The sequence below is a fragment of the Onychostruthus taczanowskii genome, unplaced genomic scaffold (assembly GCF_017590055.1).
Source record: "Onychostruthus taczanowskii isolate IOZ18803 unplaced genomic scaffold, ASM1759005v1 scaffold16, whole genome shotgun sequence".
NCBI classification, from domain to species: Eukaryota; Metazoa; Chordata; class Aves; order Passeriformes; family Passeridae; genus Onychostruthus; species Onychostruthus taczanowskii.
The window spans coordinates 5,593,496-5,613,825 of NW_024498795.1; the positions used below are offsets into that span (position 1 = coordinate 5,593,496).

The 20,330-nt window shown below is 39.0% G+C and overlaps 1 protein-coding gene across 1 annotated transcript in view; it reads left to right on the plus strand.

The window, feature by feature from the left end:
- Window positions 1-20,330, plus strand: part of PIEZO2 (piezo type mechanosensitive ion channel component 2) — a 288,279-nt gene that overhangs the window by 223,615 nt on the left and 44,334 nt on the right. Inside the window, exons 24-32 of the mRNA XM_041399290.1 lie at window positions 927-1,131; window positions 1,271-1,372; window positions 1,843-2,008; window positions 11,759-12,002; window positions 13,197-13,293; window positions 15,067-15,226; window positions 16,602-16,691; window positions 18,594-18,715; window positions 19,532-19,603. Coding sequence (XP_041255224.1) covers window positions 927-1,131; window positions 1,271-1,372; window positions 1,843-2,008; window positions 11,759-12,002; window positions 13,197-13,293; window positions 15,067-15,226; window positions 16,602-16,691; window positions 18,594-18,715; window positions 19,532-19,603 — 1,258 coding nt within the window. The remainder of the gene's footprint in view (window positions 1-926; window positions 1,132-1,270; window positions 1,373-1,842; window positions 2,009-11,758; window positions 12,003-13,196; window positions 13,294-15,066; window positions 15,227-16,601; window positions 16,692-18,593; window positions 18,716-19,531; window positions 19,604-20,330) is intronic.

Genomic DNA, 20,330 nt, shown 5'->3' on the forward strand with positions numbered 1-20,330 from the left:
TCTCTGTTCCCTTACCTTGTCTGTTTGTTCATGTGCACATGAAATGTACTTTTAAAAAAGCTTTCCAAGTAGTGGATTTTCACAATTTTCTATGCCTATCTGAAGGAGGCAACTCCCAGAGTAATGCATCTTAGATTTAATCATAATGATGCTCTTGACCTATCTGTTAAACATTACCACCACTATGATCAATGGAGTAAACTGTTGACAGCCTTCTGAGGATTAAGCATGAATGAAAATTTAAAAAGCGCAGCAAGTTATTTTCTTTGGGAAATAATTTTAAATCATTCTATCCTGGGGAGAGAGAAAGCCAAAATAGCACAGTGAGCTGGATAAATTAAGTTTTCACAAAGTTTCAAAACATGTTTCATGGATCTGAGGGAAGGGACTGCTTTCAGTGAAGCCAGAGAACAGAAATGCTGAAATGCAGAGCCTTTAGAATAATGGAAAACTAAAGCTGTCTTGCAGGAATTGACTGAATTTGTCTATCACCTGTAGAAGCTGTATGGTCCAAATGCCTTGTCCATTTCCTACATGAGAACACATTTTAGTTATACCAATCTCAATAGTTCCTCTTCTTTTCCACATCTGTACGTCATATCAAAATATGTGGCTGTGCAATGTGTTCTTTGCTTGGCAACAATTAAACATTTCACATACTAGCTATTGTGATAAGGCTCTTTCCTTCTGGTATCTTTAGATATCACATAATGGAAACCTGCTCTAGACAGAAGTGTATCAAAACTTTGGATCTTTGGTTGGAGTGGTGGAAGTTACTGTTGGAGCATGTTGGTTTGCACAGGGTTCCTGCAGTCAGACACAGGCACATCCAGGCATTCTGTCAGGATCCACAATCATTTATTATTGCTGTATTGACTAGTCATGAGGTTGAAAAAGTTCTTTATGTTTCTTTGCTTTGATTCCAGACCTGTTTCCTTCTATCAGTGAATGTAATTGGTCAAAGGATGGATTTTTATGCAATGATTCATGCCTTCTGGCTGATTGCTGTATTGTATCGACGTAGGAGAAAAGCTATTGCAGAGATCTGGCCAAAATATTGCTGTTTTCTAACGTGCATCATTACATTCCAGTACTTCCTTTGCATTGGCATCCCACCTGCTCCTTGTAAAGGTAAGGACACCCTTTATGTAAAATTACTGCTTGTTGCTTTTATAGAAAAATGCTGGAAAATTGGCAAGTGTTCTGAAGAAAACGATTAAGTGATTGTTATGAAGTACTGATTGAATTTTTGCATGCTTCTGCCACACAGACTATCCATGGAGAAGTGGCAATGCCAACTTCAACTCCAACATCATAAAGTGGTTATACTTTCCAGACTTCATTGTGAGACCAAACCCTGTCTTCCTTGTGTGTAAGTATTTTAGCACGTTGTTATAAAGTGTTTATATGTCCTTTGCTTAAATCATCTGTACAGTGGAATTTGAAGCCAGCCTTTCATTTACACTTCAGCAGCAAGATGACAGATTTTTTTGGGTGATTGAATGCTAAGCATGGCTTTGAATGTAGTAGAAAAGTTCACAGAGTTAGTAATTTTTGCATCTGCTTTTCCTGTATCCCTTTTTTTAATAATGTGACATAAAAATGTATGAATATTTCCCCTTTTCTCATTTATTTCTCCATGAAAATCATAGACAATGACAGGTAAAAAACCTAAAAACATTAATAAATTTCAATTCAGAGTTTAATGCATTGAAAACCACTCAGTCTTGGAGGTTCAAAGTGTGGGAAAACAGTCTGGTAACTACATTATGATACATCACATCTCTCCTTACTCCTGTGTTGATGACTGAATTTTTCCTTGCAATCACTACTTTCTCCTAGATGACTTCATGCTGCTTCTGTGTGCGTCCTTGCAAAGGCAGACATTTGAGGATGAAAATAAAGCTGCAGTACGAATAATGGCTGGAGACAATGTGGAAATTTGTATGAACCTTGATGCAGCATCTTTTAGCCAGCATAATCCTGTTCCTGACTTCATCCACTGCCGGTAAAAACTGAATCTTAAACACTTGGACAATACAGTGCTTCCTTTTCATAAAGTTCACTAGGCTAAAAGTCATTCTCACAGCTTCCAATTTTACTTGGAATTTGTATTCATGTACGTTCCCATCTAACATACTGCTGTATTAGAGTTGATTTCTGGGTAATCAGCATCTGGTTTAGAACAGGGTGGATGTAAACACATCTCCCTAAAACCGATGATTGTTTTAAGTGCTCTCCAGAGAAGTTCTATGATAAATTTGCCTGAAAGCCTGCATTCACAGAATCATAGACTTGTTTAGTTTGGAAAAGACCTTTAAGATCATCATGTCCCACCACTGTCTTAGACATCCAACACATTGCAAAATATTCACCTTTAGGTCACAAGTTCTTGCATGCTATCTGTGCACATGTAGATTTAGAAAGTTTGAAAAGAAAAGTGTAGTTTGGCTGTTAGATTAATCTAACCCTCTATATTTCCAACTCGAGAAAAAATCTTGGTACTCAAATCTGAGTTTCCCTCCATGAATTCCTGGTGGGGCAGCATTTATGGTGGACATAGGTGCTCTGCTGGTTTCCCCCCAAGCACAGACATGTTAGCAAGAATCCACTGTAGTCTGCATGTATGTGTTTAATCCCAAAAAGTTATCAGTTGTGTCCTGACGAGTTGTTGTCTAAGCACGATCAAAATAATACTCTAAGAGACTGTCCTTTGTGCTATTTCATCTAGGCATAAGAGCCATAAAAGTGTCTTAGAAGGACAACTGGCATGTCCTCCTGTCCTGAGCATTGGTATAAGCCTGTTTAAGAAGGTAAATAACACATAAAGGGGCAGAGCTTGAGGCAGTCTGTTCTGAACTGCCTTCAAACAATGGAACTGTTCCACTGTGTGATCATTTGGCTCAGATTGTGACACAGATTGGCTCAGCTCTTCTAAATATTGCTGGACATGCTCTTATTTTAAGTTGTCTCTGAAAGTTTGTGCAGTACTACCAGAATAAATGGGAAGCGTAAGATTTCTTCACTGTGGTGTTCTGTCAGACTTGATCTGTGAATTCATGTTCCCAACAGATGTCTGAGTATGACAGCAATACAAAACGTCCTGAACTAATGTCCATGAGAATCTCCCTTTGGATGCCAGACTTATTTCTTTTACCAGACAAGTGGTATCACTAGAAGTCTGTCATGGATTGACTCTGGCACAGTGCCAGTGCCCCCATGAAAAGTGTATTTCCAAATGGTTACTGTGAGATGTGACCATGGAACAGAACAAAGCCGGCTCCAACTTGGGAATGGAGGAAAAAAACAACACTTTATTAATCTACATAGACACAAAAAGGAAGGAAAAAACCACAAGCACAACAATCCACAATGGAACACTTTCAAAACACTCTTCCTGCCCCCACCCCTCTAACATTCAAATCCCCTCTAACACATCAATTCTCAATCCAACACCCTCCTTTCACACAAGCTCCCCTCAGTCCATCAGGTACTCAAGATCTTTAGGATGATCCTGCTATTTCTGTTTTATTGAAACATTCAATTGACTCATCTGTCCAGAGATTTATAGTTGCTACTGGGCAAAGGCTGAGCAGTTCTCCCCCTTGAGAATTTCCAGTCTACACAGTGGACCCAATGCTCTAAATTCAGTAACATAAGCAGGAAGGGAGAAGTATTAATCTTTCTTCAAAAGGCTTCATCAAGTGAGAATGCTTTCTAAAAGATAGCTGACAAATAGGGCTTAGTTGAGAGGAAATGTAGTGGAGATTGCCTGAGTTTTTCTCTTGCCACTGAAGTTGTGTCCATCTTAGCAAAGGCTGATGCAGCAGTTGCATTGGGCACACTGGTGTGTTTAGTCATTGGTAAAAACCATCACTGTTTTCTGACAGAAAGGTTGAATTTTCCTCCCAAAGTTCAGAAAAAAAATCATTCTGAAAAAAACTCGTTACTGATGGGAATGTGTTTTAAAGCTGTCTTTGGAAGAGAAAAGACAAGAAAATCACTTTTTTTAAAATAGCCTCTTTTGGGATCTTTTCAATGTTCTCTGGAATCTGATAGGTAACTCTGGTCATCTGTATAAGATATTCCCAAACGGACAAACATGAAACTTTGAAACAGAGGATATTTGAGGATTTTGGGTGGAAATTGGAGTCAGGAAAGTGAAGTTCAAGCTGAACTGGCCTTCTGCTCCTCCACAATCCTTTGGGTTAATTTCTGTGTTTTGGTTCAAGTGCATTGGATGCATCAACTTGCAGCTATTGGTGGCAGGACATCCACTAAGATACCCTGCTGGGTGTGTGCTGACCAAGGAGAGGTGATTAACAACATGAAACCATTTAATTGGGAGTTTGCTGCAAGTATTAGGAAGTAGGTAATATTACTGATTGAGAGTACAAAAAGCCCCAGAAAATCAAAGAACTCATTAGTTGAGGTGAGCTGAACAAATATACTGTGATCACTTTAGATTTGTTCTACCTAAATGTCAAAAATCTGTGAAACCATTTAATGTGACAGTTTTATGTTGTGCGAATAAGGAGAACAAGGAAAAACAAGGCAGAGAAAGAGAAAAGAACATGGATCTTTTTGTTTGAAAAATGAATAATTAATTACTAGAAAACCCATTAATTAACACATTCAGGAACAAAAGATATTCCTGTTTATAATATCTTTTCTTGTAGATATTTGGGCAGGGAATCATGGAATCATAGACTGCTTTGCGTTGAAATGGAAGGGACCTTCCATTTCAAAGGGAGATCATCTCATTCCAACCTCCCTAGAAAGAGTAGTGACATCTTCCACTAGACCAGGTTGCTCAAAGCCCCATCCAACCTGGCCTGGAACACTTGCAGGGATGGGGCTTCCACAGCTCTGAGTGACCTGTTCCAGTGCCTCATTACACTCCAGGACTTTCTTCCTAATACCTAATCTAAATCTTTCCTCTTCTAGCTTGAAATCCTTCCCCTTTTCTTAACCCTGTATCCCTGTATAAACACTTCTCTCCTTTTTTTATAGGATGCCTTTAATTACTGGAAGACCGCAATGAGGTCTCCCCAGAGATTTCTCCAGGCTGAACAACCCCAACTCTCTCAGCCTTTTCTTATAGGAGAGGTGCTCCATCCCTCTGACCATGTTCTTGGACCTCCTCTGGGCTCACTCTAACAGGTCCCTGTCCTTTCTCAGACTGAGGACCTGGCCTGAACACAGTATTCCAGATGGTATCTCATGAGGCAAAGTAGAGTGGGAGAATCACCTCCTTTGACCTCTTTTGAAGCAGCCCAGGATGCAGTTGGCTTTCTGGGATGTGAGTGCACGTTGTTAGCTCATGTCCAGCTTTTCATCCATGAGAACCCCCAAGTCCTTCTCATCAGAACTGCTATGAATTAATTCCTCTCCCAGTCTGTGCTCATCTGGGATTTCCCTGACTCAGATGCGGGACGTTGCACTTGAACTTGTTTAAGTTTATGAGGTTCATATGGGCCCACTTCTCAAGCTTTTCCAGATCCCTCTGGATGACATCCCGTTCTTCTGTTGTGCCAGCTGCATCATTCAGCTTGGTGCCATCTGCAAACTTGCTGAGGCTGCACTTATTCGCACTCCCTGATGAAGATATTGAGGAGCACCTGTCCTAGGACAGAGCCCTGAGAGACACCACTCATTACCTGCTTCCGCCTGGACATAGAGCCATGGTCCCCAGCTCTCTTGCTGCATCCATTCAGCCAATTCTCTTTCCATTGAATAGCTTGTTTATCAAATCCATGTCATTCCAGTCTAAAAAGACAAGGATGTTGTGTAGGACCATCTTGAAGGTTGTACAAAAGTCCAGGTAGATTACATTTCTCTATATGTTGACCTTATAGAGCATTGCAGTCATTGCATCATAAAAAGCCACCAGAGTGGGCAGGCACAATTTTCCCTTGGTGAAGCCATGCTAGGATCACCTTCTTGTCTTGCCTTAACATTGCTTCCATGAAGACCTGCTCCATGATCTTTCCAAACACAGAGGGAAAGCTCACTCATCCATAGTTTTACAGGTCTTCCTTCCACCCCCTTTTAAGCATAACTTCTAATTTTTTTTGTTGGTTTTTGGGGTTTTTATTGTAGTGTTAGCTGCATGAATGTGTAATGGGAACATGTAGGATGGTGTCCCTAATTATAAACAGACCTTCCTGTAATAGGAACTGCATAATAGTTCTTGTGTTCTTCAAGGTATCTTACCTTTCTTTGAGCTCTTAAGTGTTTCTTCCAATGCTTTCACTACAATATAGATTATCCCAGGCTTCAGATTACATTATTTTTGAGAAGTTACACTGCACATATGCAATCCTAAATGCCTAATTTGCTTCAAAGAAGCACCAGTAGATAGGCCAATAGATGACAGTACCTTAAGGTGACTGAATATCTTATTAGGAGTTATAAATCTTTAAAAGAAGGACTCTCAAGCTCTGGGTAATCCACTGAAGATCTGCCTTAGAAGAAAATGTGTGTATCTGGCCTCCATCCAAAACAATTTGGAACTGAAAGGGCTTTGTCTAAAAATGTTTCTTATGCTTTTCAAGAGAAGTTTGAGAACGGCCTGAACATGTAGTAGCATGGACAAGAACTTGGTTCAAACCTTATCCAAGCAAGTGAAATTAATAATGACATTTCTCCAAAAGTCAGTCAGGAAGAGCCAAACAGTAAGAGAAGACAACCTGGTTATGAATAAATTACAAAGCAGAAAAAAAAAAAAATTTAAAAGTTGTGCTTGGTATTCTTGTGTTTTGTGAGAAGCCTGATGTGCATTTACTGCTATGTAAAAGAATAGCAACTGCAGACCAAAGCAGCCTTTCTGAAGTGTCACTTTGCTTGAGAAGATACTACTTGGTCACTGTTCTAGTAGGCATGGATAAAAAACTTTTAACTGCAACATAAACAGTGGCAGAAGAAGAACATATTTCCAAAATGCTTCATTTTCTTCTCTCTGGAGAAATACTTGAGTTCAACATTGATAAATACAGTCTAAGTAAGAGATTTCCTGAAATTTTCTTGTCTTTCCACCCCCAGATTTCCCAAGGGGGTATGTGCTTGACCCCAAAGGAGTGCACATCCAAAGGACTTTGAAACAGAAATAAGAACAAAGAATAGAAATAGGAGCTTTTAGAATGTCACAGGATTTAAAGCAACCTCACTGAGGATAATCCTTTCCCACAGTCTCTAAGGCTGGAAAATTCTCATTTCAGTTCCCAAGCAGTTTTCAGACATTCTCTTAGACATTTTCAGGAGAAAAAAAAATGCTTGGGATTGTAATCTGCCTTTTTCCACTTTTTCCACTCATTGAACTGTCTCCTTTAATACCTGTGCTCTGGGAACCATCATGAGGGGAGTCAGGTAAAGTGTCTGAAAGGCAGCTGTAGTGCCAGTTTTGGAACTTTGTTGCAACTTAGGTTAGTGAGATAGGGTCTTCAGATGAACATTACAGATTTCCTGTCATATTTAAAGCAGATAAACATTCTTTAGATAAAGAAATGAGCCTCAACAAATAACACAGTTGTGAATTTGGGTTTTTTAAAGGTGGATACAAGCATGAAGGAAGGACTTCACTGGGAAGAAAGTAATCATAAAAGAATATCAGTTCCTTGAGAGGGTTTAACAAAAAATAGTAGGAACTAAGACCTATGGGATCCACAACACTAGATTTGAAGCAGTCCATTGAAATAAAGGAGCTAATTCTCAGAAGATTAGATGTTGTTATTGGCAGAGGGAAAATCAACAAAACTCCCTTCTGAAAGCTGCAATAGAGCTCCAGTGGCAGGATTTGAAGATGGAAGCTGAGGTGGGAACATTAGCAATGTTGAGATTAGAAGGGGAAACAAGCTCTGATACAGGGTCACATAGGCTGCTAAGAGTGTAAGGAACAGGATATATGGAACAAAGAAAGAAGGAATTTGGGAGTAGGTGAAGCTTACTGAACACATGTATAGGGACAATATGTCATCAGAGGAAGGCTACAGGAAGAGCCTTGGGTTATATGAAGGTGGGTATCACACTCAAAGCAGGGGGCTGCTAAGGAAAAGCAGTGAAACTACATAACAGCAGCTCCTCTAGCATGAAGAACCCTTGAGCTGCATCCATCACCAAAAAAGGCTTTCACCAGTGTGTAGGCAGGACATTTGACTGAGGACAAATACCTTTCCTGAATGGGATTATTGGCTGCAGCACCAGCACCTCTTGGTGCCTGCAGGCAGAGGTCCAGACACTAGGCTCATCATAGCCAAACACATCATGTAGCATGCCAGGAAAACAACTACACCTACAGCAATCTCTCTGCAACAGGCTGGATTGTATTGCAGTTAGAAATTAATTCCTGTGAAAATAAAATATTGAAACAATCATGGTAAGAACAATGAAACTTTAGAAAAGAAAAGCAGATAATTTGAAATAGCCATCTGAAGTTAAAGTAGCTTTGATGAACTTCAGACTTTGTCTTCCTTGGTTTTGAGCAAATTGATATGGTAATTTTTTCCAAAATGTTATCCAGAGTATTAGTGGGTTTTACTAATGACATGGTTGGAAAATGAATGGGTTTTATTTCTCATTAATCTTTCACGTTTCTTCTGTGTAATTTCTCATTCAGAGGCTGTCATGCCGTAGTCAGAGCCATAGTCAGATGCTTTTGGTGCACTGGTGTAGTGGCTAATCTTACTCAGATGTGTGACTGTGTTCTCAGCCTCCCACTGCACCCTCCCTCCTTTCTGCATTCATCACACCAGCACTGAATGCGTTCGGAGGCTAATTGGGCAGAAAAGTATCCATTCCTTCTGTCCTCCCTCAAAGTAAATAAGCTTTTGCAAGTTTTCTTCTTGAAACCATTTCAAAGAGCCAAAGCCAAAAAAGAGGCTGAAATGCAGAGCTGAATGGATGACAAGGGGTAGGACTGTCCCCTTGGGAACTAGCTGTGCAGATTTCTAAGGTGTATTGTTAAATATCACATCCTGAGGGCGGCCTTTTATCTTGGTGAATAAAGGGAGGTTTAAAGGACACTTAGAAAAGGAGAGTTTGGTAGATTTACCTGACATTAAACTAATGATCTGTGTGGTCTGTAGTGAAAGCATAAAATCAAAATATATGCTATCCAAGACTTAGCATTTTCTCCTGTCTGTGTAGGAGCTTTTAAGCAGAGGGTAAGCACCTCAACTGTCCTCATGGGTTTGTGTAGGGCTTTTTTAGCTGTTGGGGTGTGTTTGTCCTTCAGCCTTCCACTGTTGCATTATGATCCCAGAGCAAGAAACTGAAACTTCACTTCCTGATGTCCTGGGCTTTGAGGCAGAATTTAAAGATTTACGTATGAGAACATGTCAAATTATTTGAGAAGTAACAGGTAGAGAATTCCCACCGAGACATGTCTTTGTTCCTGCTATTACAGCACTTCACCTATCCATATCAATATAAACAATTAGTGAAAATTAGGGTCATGCATGTCTCTGTGCAGCAACAGACAAGTTTTTGCTTGTTGAAACTGAAATAAACACGATTTCAGGAACATTTTTATCTACCTGAAGCAACTTGAGTGGTTCTCTCCATTGTGTTCGATCTGGCAACCTTCTTGGGATAGCACAGAAGTACCTTGGTTGGCTGGTGGTCTTCACTATTAAGTGTGCTTTGGCTGACTTGTTCAAACACCATTTTGAGAGATATCCACTCCAAGATTAATTCTTGGGTGCCATTTCTATTGTTGGATTTGCTTGTAACTGCACAGCTATAAAAGTCAGAATGCTTTCCATCTTTAAGGACTGCATCATTTGTCACTTGACACAGTAATAGTGTAGAATTTTTCCATTACATCTGGTTTTGTTGTTTGGTTAGTTTAGAGGTGCCCAAGGCTATTATATTTATATATTATAATATATTTAATTATAATTATATATAATTATAATATGTTTATATTATATTATATTATATTATATTATATTATATTATATTATATTATATTATATTATATTTTGGACATAAGAAGAACAGGTGTATGTAAGAGTTTAGGTGACTGTTAAAATGTAGCAGATGGCTACCATTATAGTGAGAAAATAGTTAGATTATTTTCTAGTGAAAAAATAGTGAAAAATAGGTTACTGTCTTCCTTTTCATATTCTCTCTAATTTCCATAAGTTTTAATCTAAGAGTGATACCTGTTGCTGATTATGACTCAAGCAAATGCCACATGTATATATTGGGAAGTTTGGATTGAGACAGTCCCAGTTGTCTCTAAGAGTCAGAGTTCATTTTTATTGAAGAGTATTAGGAAATTGCTGGTTTCTGGATCAATTTGATTCTATTTTGGGCTTTTCTCAAATTATGCTGATGCATTTTGTTGGTAGCAAAGGACAAGCCTTTCGAAATAGAGAAGTGTCAGGAAAGTGATCTCTTCCTAGCCATCCCATGCACCAATAATTATTATTAAAGGGATATCAAACAGAATATTATTTTCTGGAGAAACAACGAGAGCACCATTTCTAGTGCACATCATTATTGTCCCAGTGCATATTGATTCTTTGTTAATGTTTTATCACCCAGAACCCAGTAACTTCTCAAAAGTCATGATATTTTTAGATTTCACAGGCAGTAGATTACAAATTTCTTAAATATTTGCGGGAAATAAAGAAGCTTTCTTTTTACCTTTCATTGAATGCCTCTCTGGTAAAATGTGTAATACAGGCCTATAAATGTAAGACTATAAATACATACTCCTAGAAAGTTCTGAGCCTGAGAATATCAAGCAGCAGGGGCCTTTTTATGTGGCTTCATACAGTGCATTTAGTTCATTTGCTCCTTACATGGTTTGGCTTAGGTATATGTGCATTTGTGTAGCTCTGTCTCCCTGCCTGGTTTCCTGACAAATGTAGTTACGCAGCTTGGGTGAACAGACTGTGAAAACACAGTTAGATTTGGAATCAAAACATTATAAATGGGAGGAAACTAAGAATTAGTTGGTTTTGCAGTGTTTAGCTATATGTAGTATTGGGTATTGCCTTTGGCAGATATTCTTGTTTGAAAGCTCACTGAGTCAATATTAAGTCAACATTTTAAGGAATTTGAAAACACCAAATTGTTTCTCTCTCTTTCCCACTGTGGGCCAGGCTGATTTCAGATAGCTCTCTCTCAGAACTTCCTGCAAGACGTTTCAGTAAATTCTATCACATTTCTGTTCTGTAGAAACATTTTGCCCCTCAAAACTTTTGCAGTTGATCTCCATTAGAGAAAGACATCTTTAGCAGCTGTTTATGAAAACTAGTCTTTTATCAGGCTGAATTCCCTAGAAGTCATCAATAAGTATGGAATTGTTTGCAGTGGTATACTGTAGTTGCCTTTTTAAAATTGATTTGCTATACTATTTCTCAGACTTCTTGAAAGATGATCTCAGAGCCTTTAGATCTCATATACGGCATTGCAGATAATATCCCTCCACCATGAACTTTGGTGAGAGCGAGTTTTCCTCCCTTCCATGGTACAAGGCTTGATCCAGCAGCAAGCACGGCACCCTGACCAGCTGTAGCAAGGTGCTTATGCACAGGGAGGAGCTGGAGTGAAATGTGTGAGCCAGGCAGACCCGTGCACAAACCAAACCCCTGACTGTGGTGTTAGTGGTGAGTGCCTGCACAAATATTGAAGTGTGAGAATGCCCAGACGACCTTGGGCACAAGCGTCAGCAAGTGGTACAGAAAGAGGAAAGATAACATTTCCCTCAGAAAAAAATTGTGACTTTTTCTCCTTGTTTTACTTCTAGGTCCTACTTAGACATGTATAAGGTGATAATATTTAGTTACCTCTTCTGGTTTGTGCTCACCATAATCTTCATCACGGGAACTACAAGGATCAGCATATTCTGCATGGGCTACTTGGTGGCCTGCTTCTATTTCCTTCTCTTTGGTGGAGACCTGTTGCTGAAGCCCATTAGGAGCATTCTGCGTTACTGGGACTGGCTGATTGCCTACAACGTCTTCGTGATCACCATGAAGAACATCCTGTCGGTAGGGAACTATTGCCTTTCCTCTGCCCTCAGCACTTCTGTTTCACTGGAAGTGTGCACAGTGCATTGAGCAGTCATTAAAAATCCTTCTTCAGGACCATAGCCTTCTGCAAGCACAAAGCAGTCTCCATTTCAATTCAGCATTGCTAGGGAGTGGCAGTGCATATCCATCATAGGGAAATGTGTGCCCATGTGCTCACTCGGCCACTGTAAAAGCTCACAAGCTACTTTCAAAGGGCCAGGTTCTGGTTTCTTTGCCTAATGAAGTGTCTCCTTAGAAGTCTCATGAAAAGTGGAGTGAAAAATGAGTAAGAAGTGCAAAATTAGTCATGCTGTTGATAAAAGTAGTGCACATTTAATTAGACAATTTATTTAAATAAGAATTTTCAAACTAGTATGAAATGCAGTTGTGTGATGTAATGTAATTAGTGAAGTTGACTACAAAGTTACAATCTCCATTCCTGTTTCTTTTAGAACTAGTGTGAAATTCAGGTGGAAACAGATGTATTTGATAATTAAATGTCAAATTCTTCTGCAAAATATGAAAGATTTTTCTTGTATTAATTAACTCTTTTATATGTATTCTTGCAGTGGTACTGACAGGTGATTAAGACAAGCCAGTACTTTCAATCTTTTTGAAAGATAAATTTAGATTTTTTCCTGGCAGTTGCTTTTTAGCTTTGAACAGTTTTCGTGCTGGACTGCAAAGAACGGACATTTTTCTTTTTGCATTTGTTTAAGTCAGTATACTGAAATAAAATTGATTTATGGGTGGTTTGAATTTGCAAATGTTCTAAATGCTTACATATGTGCTTCATTTTATGCTTGGGAATTCAGTGGAGCTACACGTGTCTTAAACTTGTCCATGTATGTTTGCAAGATTAAGTCACTGATTTATAAATGTTGCTTAGTTGTCACATTGCATTTTATGCCACATGTGTCCCTTTCTGTGCAAAAATGCAAACAAGACCCACATCTCCTAATAATGCCTCCTATCTCACTAATAATCAAAAAATCAAATTCTGTCTAAGACTAGTTTATGTCACTGGTAAAGCCACTCTTTCTTCCAAGCTCTTAATGAGAATAATTTGGCTGCCCTTGGCTGTATTATTTGTCATGTAATGTAAAAAGATGCAATTTTTCTTATCCTTATTACTGCTGTCTTGTTATATGAAGCTGCTCTTTTACTTTGCAGATAGGAGCATGTGGCTACATTGAATCATTAATTGCAAAGAGTTGCTGGGTGATTCAGGCATTTAGCCTGGCTTGTACAGTTAAAGGCTACCATATTCGTAAGTACAACTTATTTTTCTCCATAATTTTCTATAAATAAAGAATCACCTCAAAATCTTCTACCGTATTTAAATTGTGCCTATATTGATTAGCAACACAGAATATTGATAATATTCCACAGAAACAAGGGGGACACATATAAGAGAAAACCACCACCATCCCCAAGCATCCACCAACAGCCAGCATTTGCTGTAAATGAACAATTCACAGATATTGCCACTTAACACATTTTCCCATATATGCAGGTGATGTGATGCTCTGGTTTACTGTACATCTTGAGCTCAAAGGTCAGCTCACCATTACTGCATGGACAGGGCACCTTTTCCAGCTGCACTCCAGTGTGCAGTGTGGACTCCCACTCCTCTCTGTGTACCAGGGTTCAGTGGTTCAAAGGGTAAACCACTTCAGCTCACTGAAATGCATGAAAGTGGTAATTTTTCTGCATGCATAGAGAGTTTAGGCAATTTTTTTCCCTTGTGATTATTTTCATGTGGTGATAAAAGGAATGGAGTGGATAATGTCTGTGGATGGAGATGAGAGAAGGGATGAATGAAGTATGGAGAGCAAAACCCTTCACATCTCACTGAGCTATTAATTTGTCTCCACTTTGTCCTGACACCCCAGATTAACAGTTTGAAAACACCTGCAGGGTTTTGGAGTTTTGTGTGTGTTTTTTTGGGTTTGGTTTGGTTTTTTCCTGAATTTAAAGAGCTGTTTCAGCCTAGAGAGCAGCAAAATTCTGAATTCTGGTCATCATGACTTATCCTGATAGGTAAGTGTGGAATAGCGGAAAAGAAAATAAATATGAAGACGCAAATTCACTGGATGAAAGGTGCCCGGGAATTCTTGTGTTATCCAAAACATTTTGGGCAGCAACAAAAACTTAGGCACAGGTTTTCAAATACCCCCTCCAGGGTTTCGTGGCAGCAGGCTTTGAAGCTCTTGGAGTTCGACCTTCCAGAGCTGTTAGGTTGGCTTGCTTGTTTGAAAAGCCAGCTTCGAGCCAGAGCCTGTCCCTGGAGTGCTTCTACTGCCTTCTATAGGGCAGTATAGGCCATGGAGTTTATAGTCCAGCTCCACAAAACCCAGTTTTACTTCTTTAATATCCCCAAGAGAACTGTCTTACAGAGAATAAAGAAAGAAAGAAAGAAAGAAAGAAATAGCCCAAGCCAAAATCTAGGGGTAGGAGGAATGGGATTTCCTCTCTGCCTGTCTCCTCCTACCCCAAAGGAAGCAGTTTTGTGGTTTCAAATGTTTCTTCTCTTTTGCAATGGAAAGGAGCATTGACTGAGTTGTGGAGAGGAAAAATAAAAATGTTAGGTGGTGGCAGTCAAAAAGTCATTTTGAGAAAAATAAACCACTTATTTCTCCTGTTGATAATGTTCTTAATTAAAAAATGAGAGAAAAAGTCACTTTGAAGAGGACAAAATATATGCCATTTTAGGAAACACTAAAATAAAATAATTCAGTGTAACAGAAAATATGCCTTTTCCATTCTTTGTTTTCAAGTACTTACTAAAGTAGGGTGAATTTATACGCAAATGGTTCACTTCTGATGAATTCTCACTTGTGGGACAGTGGCACATGGGACATCACATTGTTGGAATCTTTTCAGTTTGTTGTAAAAGAAATTTTGATACACCTCAAATGGAAATGCATGACAGTTTTCTTTAGGAAAATCTAAATTAATTAAAATAATTTTAAAGGCTAGGATTATTTAATTAATTAAATATTATGAAAGAATTCTTAACACTGATGGTGTCTTTTTCCAGCAACGAGCAATGTAGATTGTAAACTGCCCAGTGGTGAAGCAGGAATCATTTGGGACAGTATATGTTTTGCTTTCCTGTTGCTACAAAGAAGAGTCTTCATGAGTTACTACTTCCTTCATGTGGTTGCAGATATAAAAGCTTCTCAGATATTAGCATCAAGGTAACAGAAAATTTAAAAGAAATTAAATTAAACAGCTCAAATCTCTCATGGTGGCAGTACTTAGTGTTTACAATAGGTAGTACCAAAACAGTTCTTTAACAGTGATTTAAACAATCCATGCTAAATTCATAATTGCAAACCCAGCTTTGACACAAGAAAACAAATTAATTGAGTATCTAATAGAAATTAAACAACTCTTTCTACCAAATACCATCTGCTGCTCCTGTTAAAAGCTCTGAAAATGTGTTGCAGCATTCTCTCAACACTGATATGCATGAGAGAGAATGCCAGAGTTGCTAAGTCTTGGAAAGAAAATATTCTGCTGTCAGACCTTGTTTGAGACAATTCTTAGAAATTCCGTCACAAGAAATGTTGCAGGAGGAGGAAGATGGGAAAGTTCTTATATCTGGCTTGGGAGGAAAAGGGAGCACTTTCGGGAAGTGTCACACCACTGAACACTGACTAGGTTTGGCAAGGAAGGGTTAACCTCGTTGGCCTGTTACACCACAAGCATTCACTCATAGCCATCACTAGCACAGACATTCTTCTGGTTTATGATATGAAGGCAGATGAGGAATGGAATACTGGTTTTAATTTCTGTAGAGTTTCCAATAAATTACTTTTGTTAATATTGAAATAAATGTATTGTGGATTTTTTTTTCCCTCAAAAGACATTCCTGACAAAATAAAGCCTTTAGGTATAGGCTACTTCTTTGAGAGAGATTTTAAGATTCTTTTAAGAGCCTTAAGAGTTCATATGTAAATTAGGAAGAATGGTCATAACACTCAAATCAATGAACTGATTACATTTCTAATGTAATAGGGTGGAAAGCCATATTCTTTTGGCACACCAGAAACTTGCTCAAGGGTTTGTTATTGTCAGATTGAAAGCACCATAGTTTACAGAGGGTAAAAGTGAAGCTGAATCTATGCTCATCATGGCCCTGGATAAAGCTGGACCTTGCTCACACCTTCCAGGAGGACTGAGGCAGGGGATTGAGGTGATTATAATGCTGAATTGACTATAAAGAAATCCTGAGGATGTGCAAGAAATTCTTCCTCAGGCTTGAATATACTTGTGTTCTGTGTTTTGAGAACTGGAAACTGAATTCTTGAGCAGCTGCTAGAGGAACATACAGGCTGAGCAGGGTTCACAACATTTGGCCCCAAATCTTGAAATTATTATCTGTAAAGATGTTACTATTTTAGACAAATCGATTGTTTCTTTCAAGCCCTGATTAGTTTTGTTTGCTGCAGATAAAGTTATGTATAGAGGAAACATAGAATTCTCTGTGATTAGTTGCCATAAGGAAAACTTAGAAACATTTAACATGTCCTCTCCTTTTTCTTTTCCTCTGTCCCATTTCTGATGTAGGGGTGCTGAGCTTTTTCAGGCTACAATTGTCAAGGCTGTAAAGGCAAGAATTGAAGAGGAAAAAAAATCAATGGATCAACTGAAAAGACAGTACGTATTTAATGCATTTATATATATATATGCATATTTCTATGCATATGTATATACATATTTAACTGATGCTGCTATTTATCGAGCACTTTCTTTGACAGAAATACTGGCTTCTGGTATTTATCCAGCACTTTCTTTTATAGAAATGCTTTACCATTATCAGAATTTTGTTCTATATATCTGTTATCTGTATTCCTGGAAAAATTTGTTGCATGACTGCTCTTTCTGTTTTATTTGTGGTTCCTTTTGTGGTGTTTAAGTGCAAAATATATGTTTACCTTCACTGAAAATATTTGCATTCAGTTCAAGTGGCCTGGAGACCCCTCTCTTTATACAGCCCATAAGTCACTTCGGTTTCTCTTGCACACAGCCAACATGCTTCTTTGGTAACTGCAGAAAGTTAAAAAAGTTTCAAAGCTCCTTCAAGAGAATGCGTGGAAAGCCCTAACTGGACCCTTCCTAACCAAGTGTCAAAGCCCACTCATGACAGCTCCTCCCACGCTGCATAACAGAAAAATCATCGGAAGATTGCAGGGACCGTATTTTCTACCTATATAGAATCACGTAATCATAGAATTGTTTGAGTTGGAGGGGAAAACCTAAAGGTCACCTAGTTCAACCCCCCCTGTAATGAGCAGGGACATCATCAAAGAGATAAATTTGCTCAGAGCCCCATCCAGCCTGACCTTGAATGTGTCTAGGGATGGAGCATCCACCACCTCTCTGGGAAACCTGCTCCAGATTTTACCACCCTCATTGTAAAAGCATTTTCCTTGTAGCCAATCTAAAGCAATCCTCCTTCAGTTTAAAACCATTGCCCTTTGCCTTCATGACAGACACTGCAAAGAAGTTTGGCCTGTCTTTCCTATAAGCTCTCTCCAAGTACTGAATGGCTGCAATAAGACCTCTCCAGAGCCTTTTCTTCAGGCTGAACAACCCTAATTGTCACAACCTTTCCTTACAAGAGAAATGCTCCATCTTCTAATCACCTTTCTGGCCCTCCTCTGGACCAGCTGGTCCACCAGCTGGGCAACCCAGAGCTGGATGCAGCACTGTGGGTGGGGTCTAATGAGAGCAGAGGGGCAGAATCCCCTCTCTCACCCTCCTGCCTACTGTGGTTTGAGTGCAGCCCGGGACACAGCTGGGTTCCCGGGCTGGGAGTGCCCATGGAGGCTCATGTCCAGCCTCTCATCTGTCAGCAACCCCAAAGCATCCTCAGCATGGCTGCTCTCAATCAGTTTATCCCCCAGCCTCTGTTGATATCAGGAGTTATCCTGATCCAGGTGCAGCACCTTGAATTTGGTCTTAGTCAGCTTCATGAGGTTTCTGTACACCAGCTTCTTGAGCTTGTCCAGATCCCTGCAAAATGCATCCCATCCTTCAGCTGTGCCAACAGCACCATACAGCTGGGTGTCATCTGCAAACTTGCTGAAGGTACACTTGATCCCACTTCATCCCCAGACAGTAAAAATAGCACTAGACCCCCAAGGGACACAATTTGTCACTTACGTCCATTGAGACAAATGATCTTAAAGGGTGAAGATGTAGTACAAACAGAGCAGAAACAACCAAATCCCTGGTTCAGAGTGGCAAGTTTCAGGAAAGGTAATTTTAAATGATAATAAAGTAGTTGAGTGGGAGAAAGTAAACAGTCATGACAGCAAGAAACCCAGCTTTCACTGACCAGCAGAGTGAACATCTATGCTTGGTCCTCCCAGCCAGCCTCTTCAGAGCAATGTGTCTCCTTTTGTTTAAGGGCTGGACTAACAACAGTGTGGAATATTTCCCTCAGAAGTGCTGCAGAGTGTGTGTGTGTGTGTGTGCGTGTGTGTGCATATGTTTAACACTTGTTTTCCAGGGTGGGTGAAGGTGTAAATCTAATAAGATTCTTCCTTTTGCTAGAATGGATCGCATCAAAGCCAGGCAGCAAAAATACAAGAAGGGTAAAGAGAGGATGCTGAGCATGAACCAGGAGTCCTCAGAGGGGCCGGAGATTCGGAAGGTTTCTGAAGAAGATGATGAAGGTACCATTAGCTACTCCTGTACCATATTTGCATAAGGATCTGATAGACCTGCTAGTTGGACAAGTGAATAAATTTTTCTTGAAAATTGCCAGCACATAATAACATTGTTAGCTGAGTGTTGGTTTCAGGCTCGATTCTGCCGAAACAAAAAAAATCTGTGTTATGTACTGTAACTAGGTTTAGAGAAAATGGTTCACTTTGAGGATACTTTTGGTTAACTTCAGGCTGTTGGCAAAGAGCTGAAAAGAGTTAGGGGTTTATTTTGGTAAAAATCATTATCTATAAAACACAGTTTTACAAATAGGTAGCACCAATATTTTTCCAGCAATGTTTTCTGGATGTTGTTCTGGATTTTTTTCAATCACTGAAATGTTTATATGCTTTTAAATGTTATTTAAAATCATGGGCACAGATAAAATCATACCTATCTAGTGCCACATTTCCAGCATTGACCTGGGATCATCACTTACTGGATTTAAAAATTTTTGGAGCCTGAAATGTAAGGGGATTTGAGAGGAGGGAAATTTTTTTCCTCTTTAAATTACAGTCAACTATGACAGGATGTTTTAAAACACAAACCCCAACTTTTTAACTGTTTTAAAGTGGAATGCTGTTTTAACTAGTGCATAAATCAAAGTACTTCTGCTTAGTGGTCATGGTTTTGAGTTATTTTAATATTAAATGTATTCAGTAGACCTGACATCTAATGTGCTCATGAAATTTTAGTTCTTTTGAGAGAAAATAAAAATTATTAATCAGTGTAAAAAATATGTTTCTCATTTTGTAAAATTAATATTTGAACATATTTTATTTTAGGAGATGCAGACAAAGAGAAAGCCAAGGGCAAAAAAAAGCTGTGGTGGCGGCCTTGGGTTGATCATGCTTCCAGTAGGTTTTCTCAATCCTCTTACAAATATGTGGATTTAACCCTTATATCCTTGACCAGAATGAAGGCATTCCCATAGCCTGTTTGTTTTATGCCTGATTTTGTGATTGTGACTTGATAGAAGGCTTGGGGTTTTTTTTTCCAAAAGTAATTTCTACTTTTCAATCTTCAAAGAATTTAACTATATTGTGAACTTCTGTGTGTTGGAAGCATAGCTAGCTCATGATACTTTGAACATTCTTAGAAAAACATCAAATTAGATAAACATGTGCTGAAAAGAATCTGTCTTGACCCCAAAGGTTGCAACTCCCTGATACTGCAGAGTTCAATATATTTAACAATGTGAAAGTTTGCCAATGCATTCTAAGATTAGTCATAACTTCTTTTTCATAAACACATATCATACATCTTTTGTTTATGGTTCATCAGTCATTTTACTAGCAACTGTAGAAATCTGAGCACCACAGTAAGGCAGGAAGACTACTCCCAGAATTAGGCTGTGTAGAGCTCAGCTCCATCTTCCTGGTGACACTTTAATGTGTTGTTGATATCTGTTGCTTTGGTATTTCCATTTTTTTTAATGTTTCCCTCAGAGCAAAAATGTGCCTAGCCTTGTGCACAAGATGTTATTAGCATGTGTCACTCATATAATTGGTGCATTATAATGCAATTTGTTTGTAGCCCAGCCCAGTCATATGATAGACTTCTTTGCTACATTATGGATTCGGT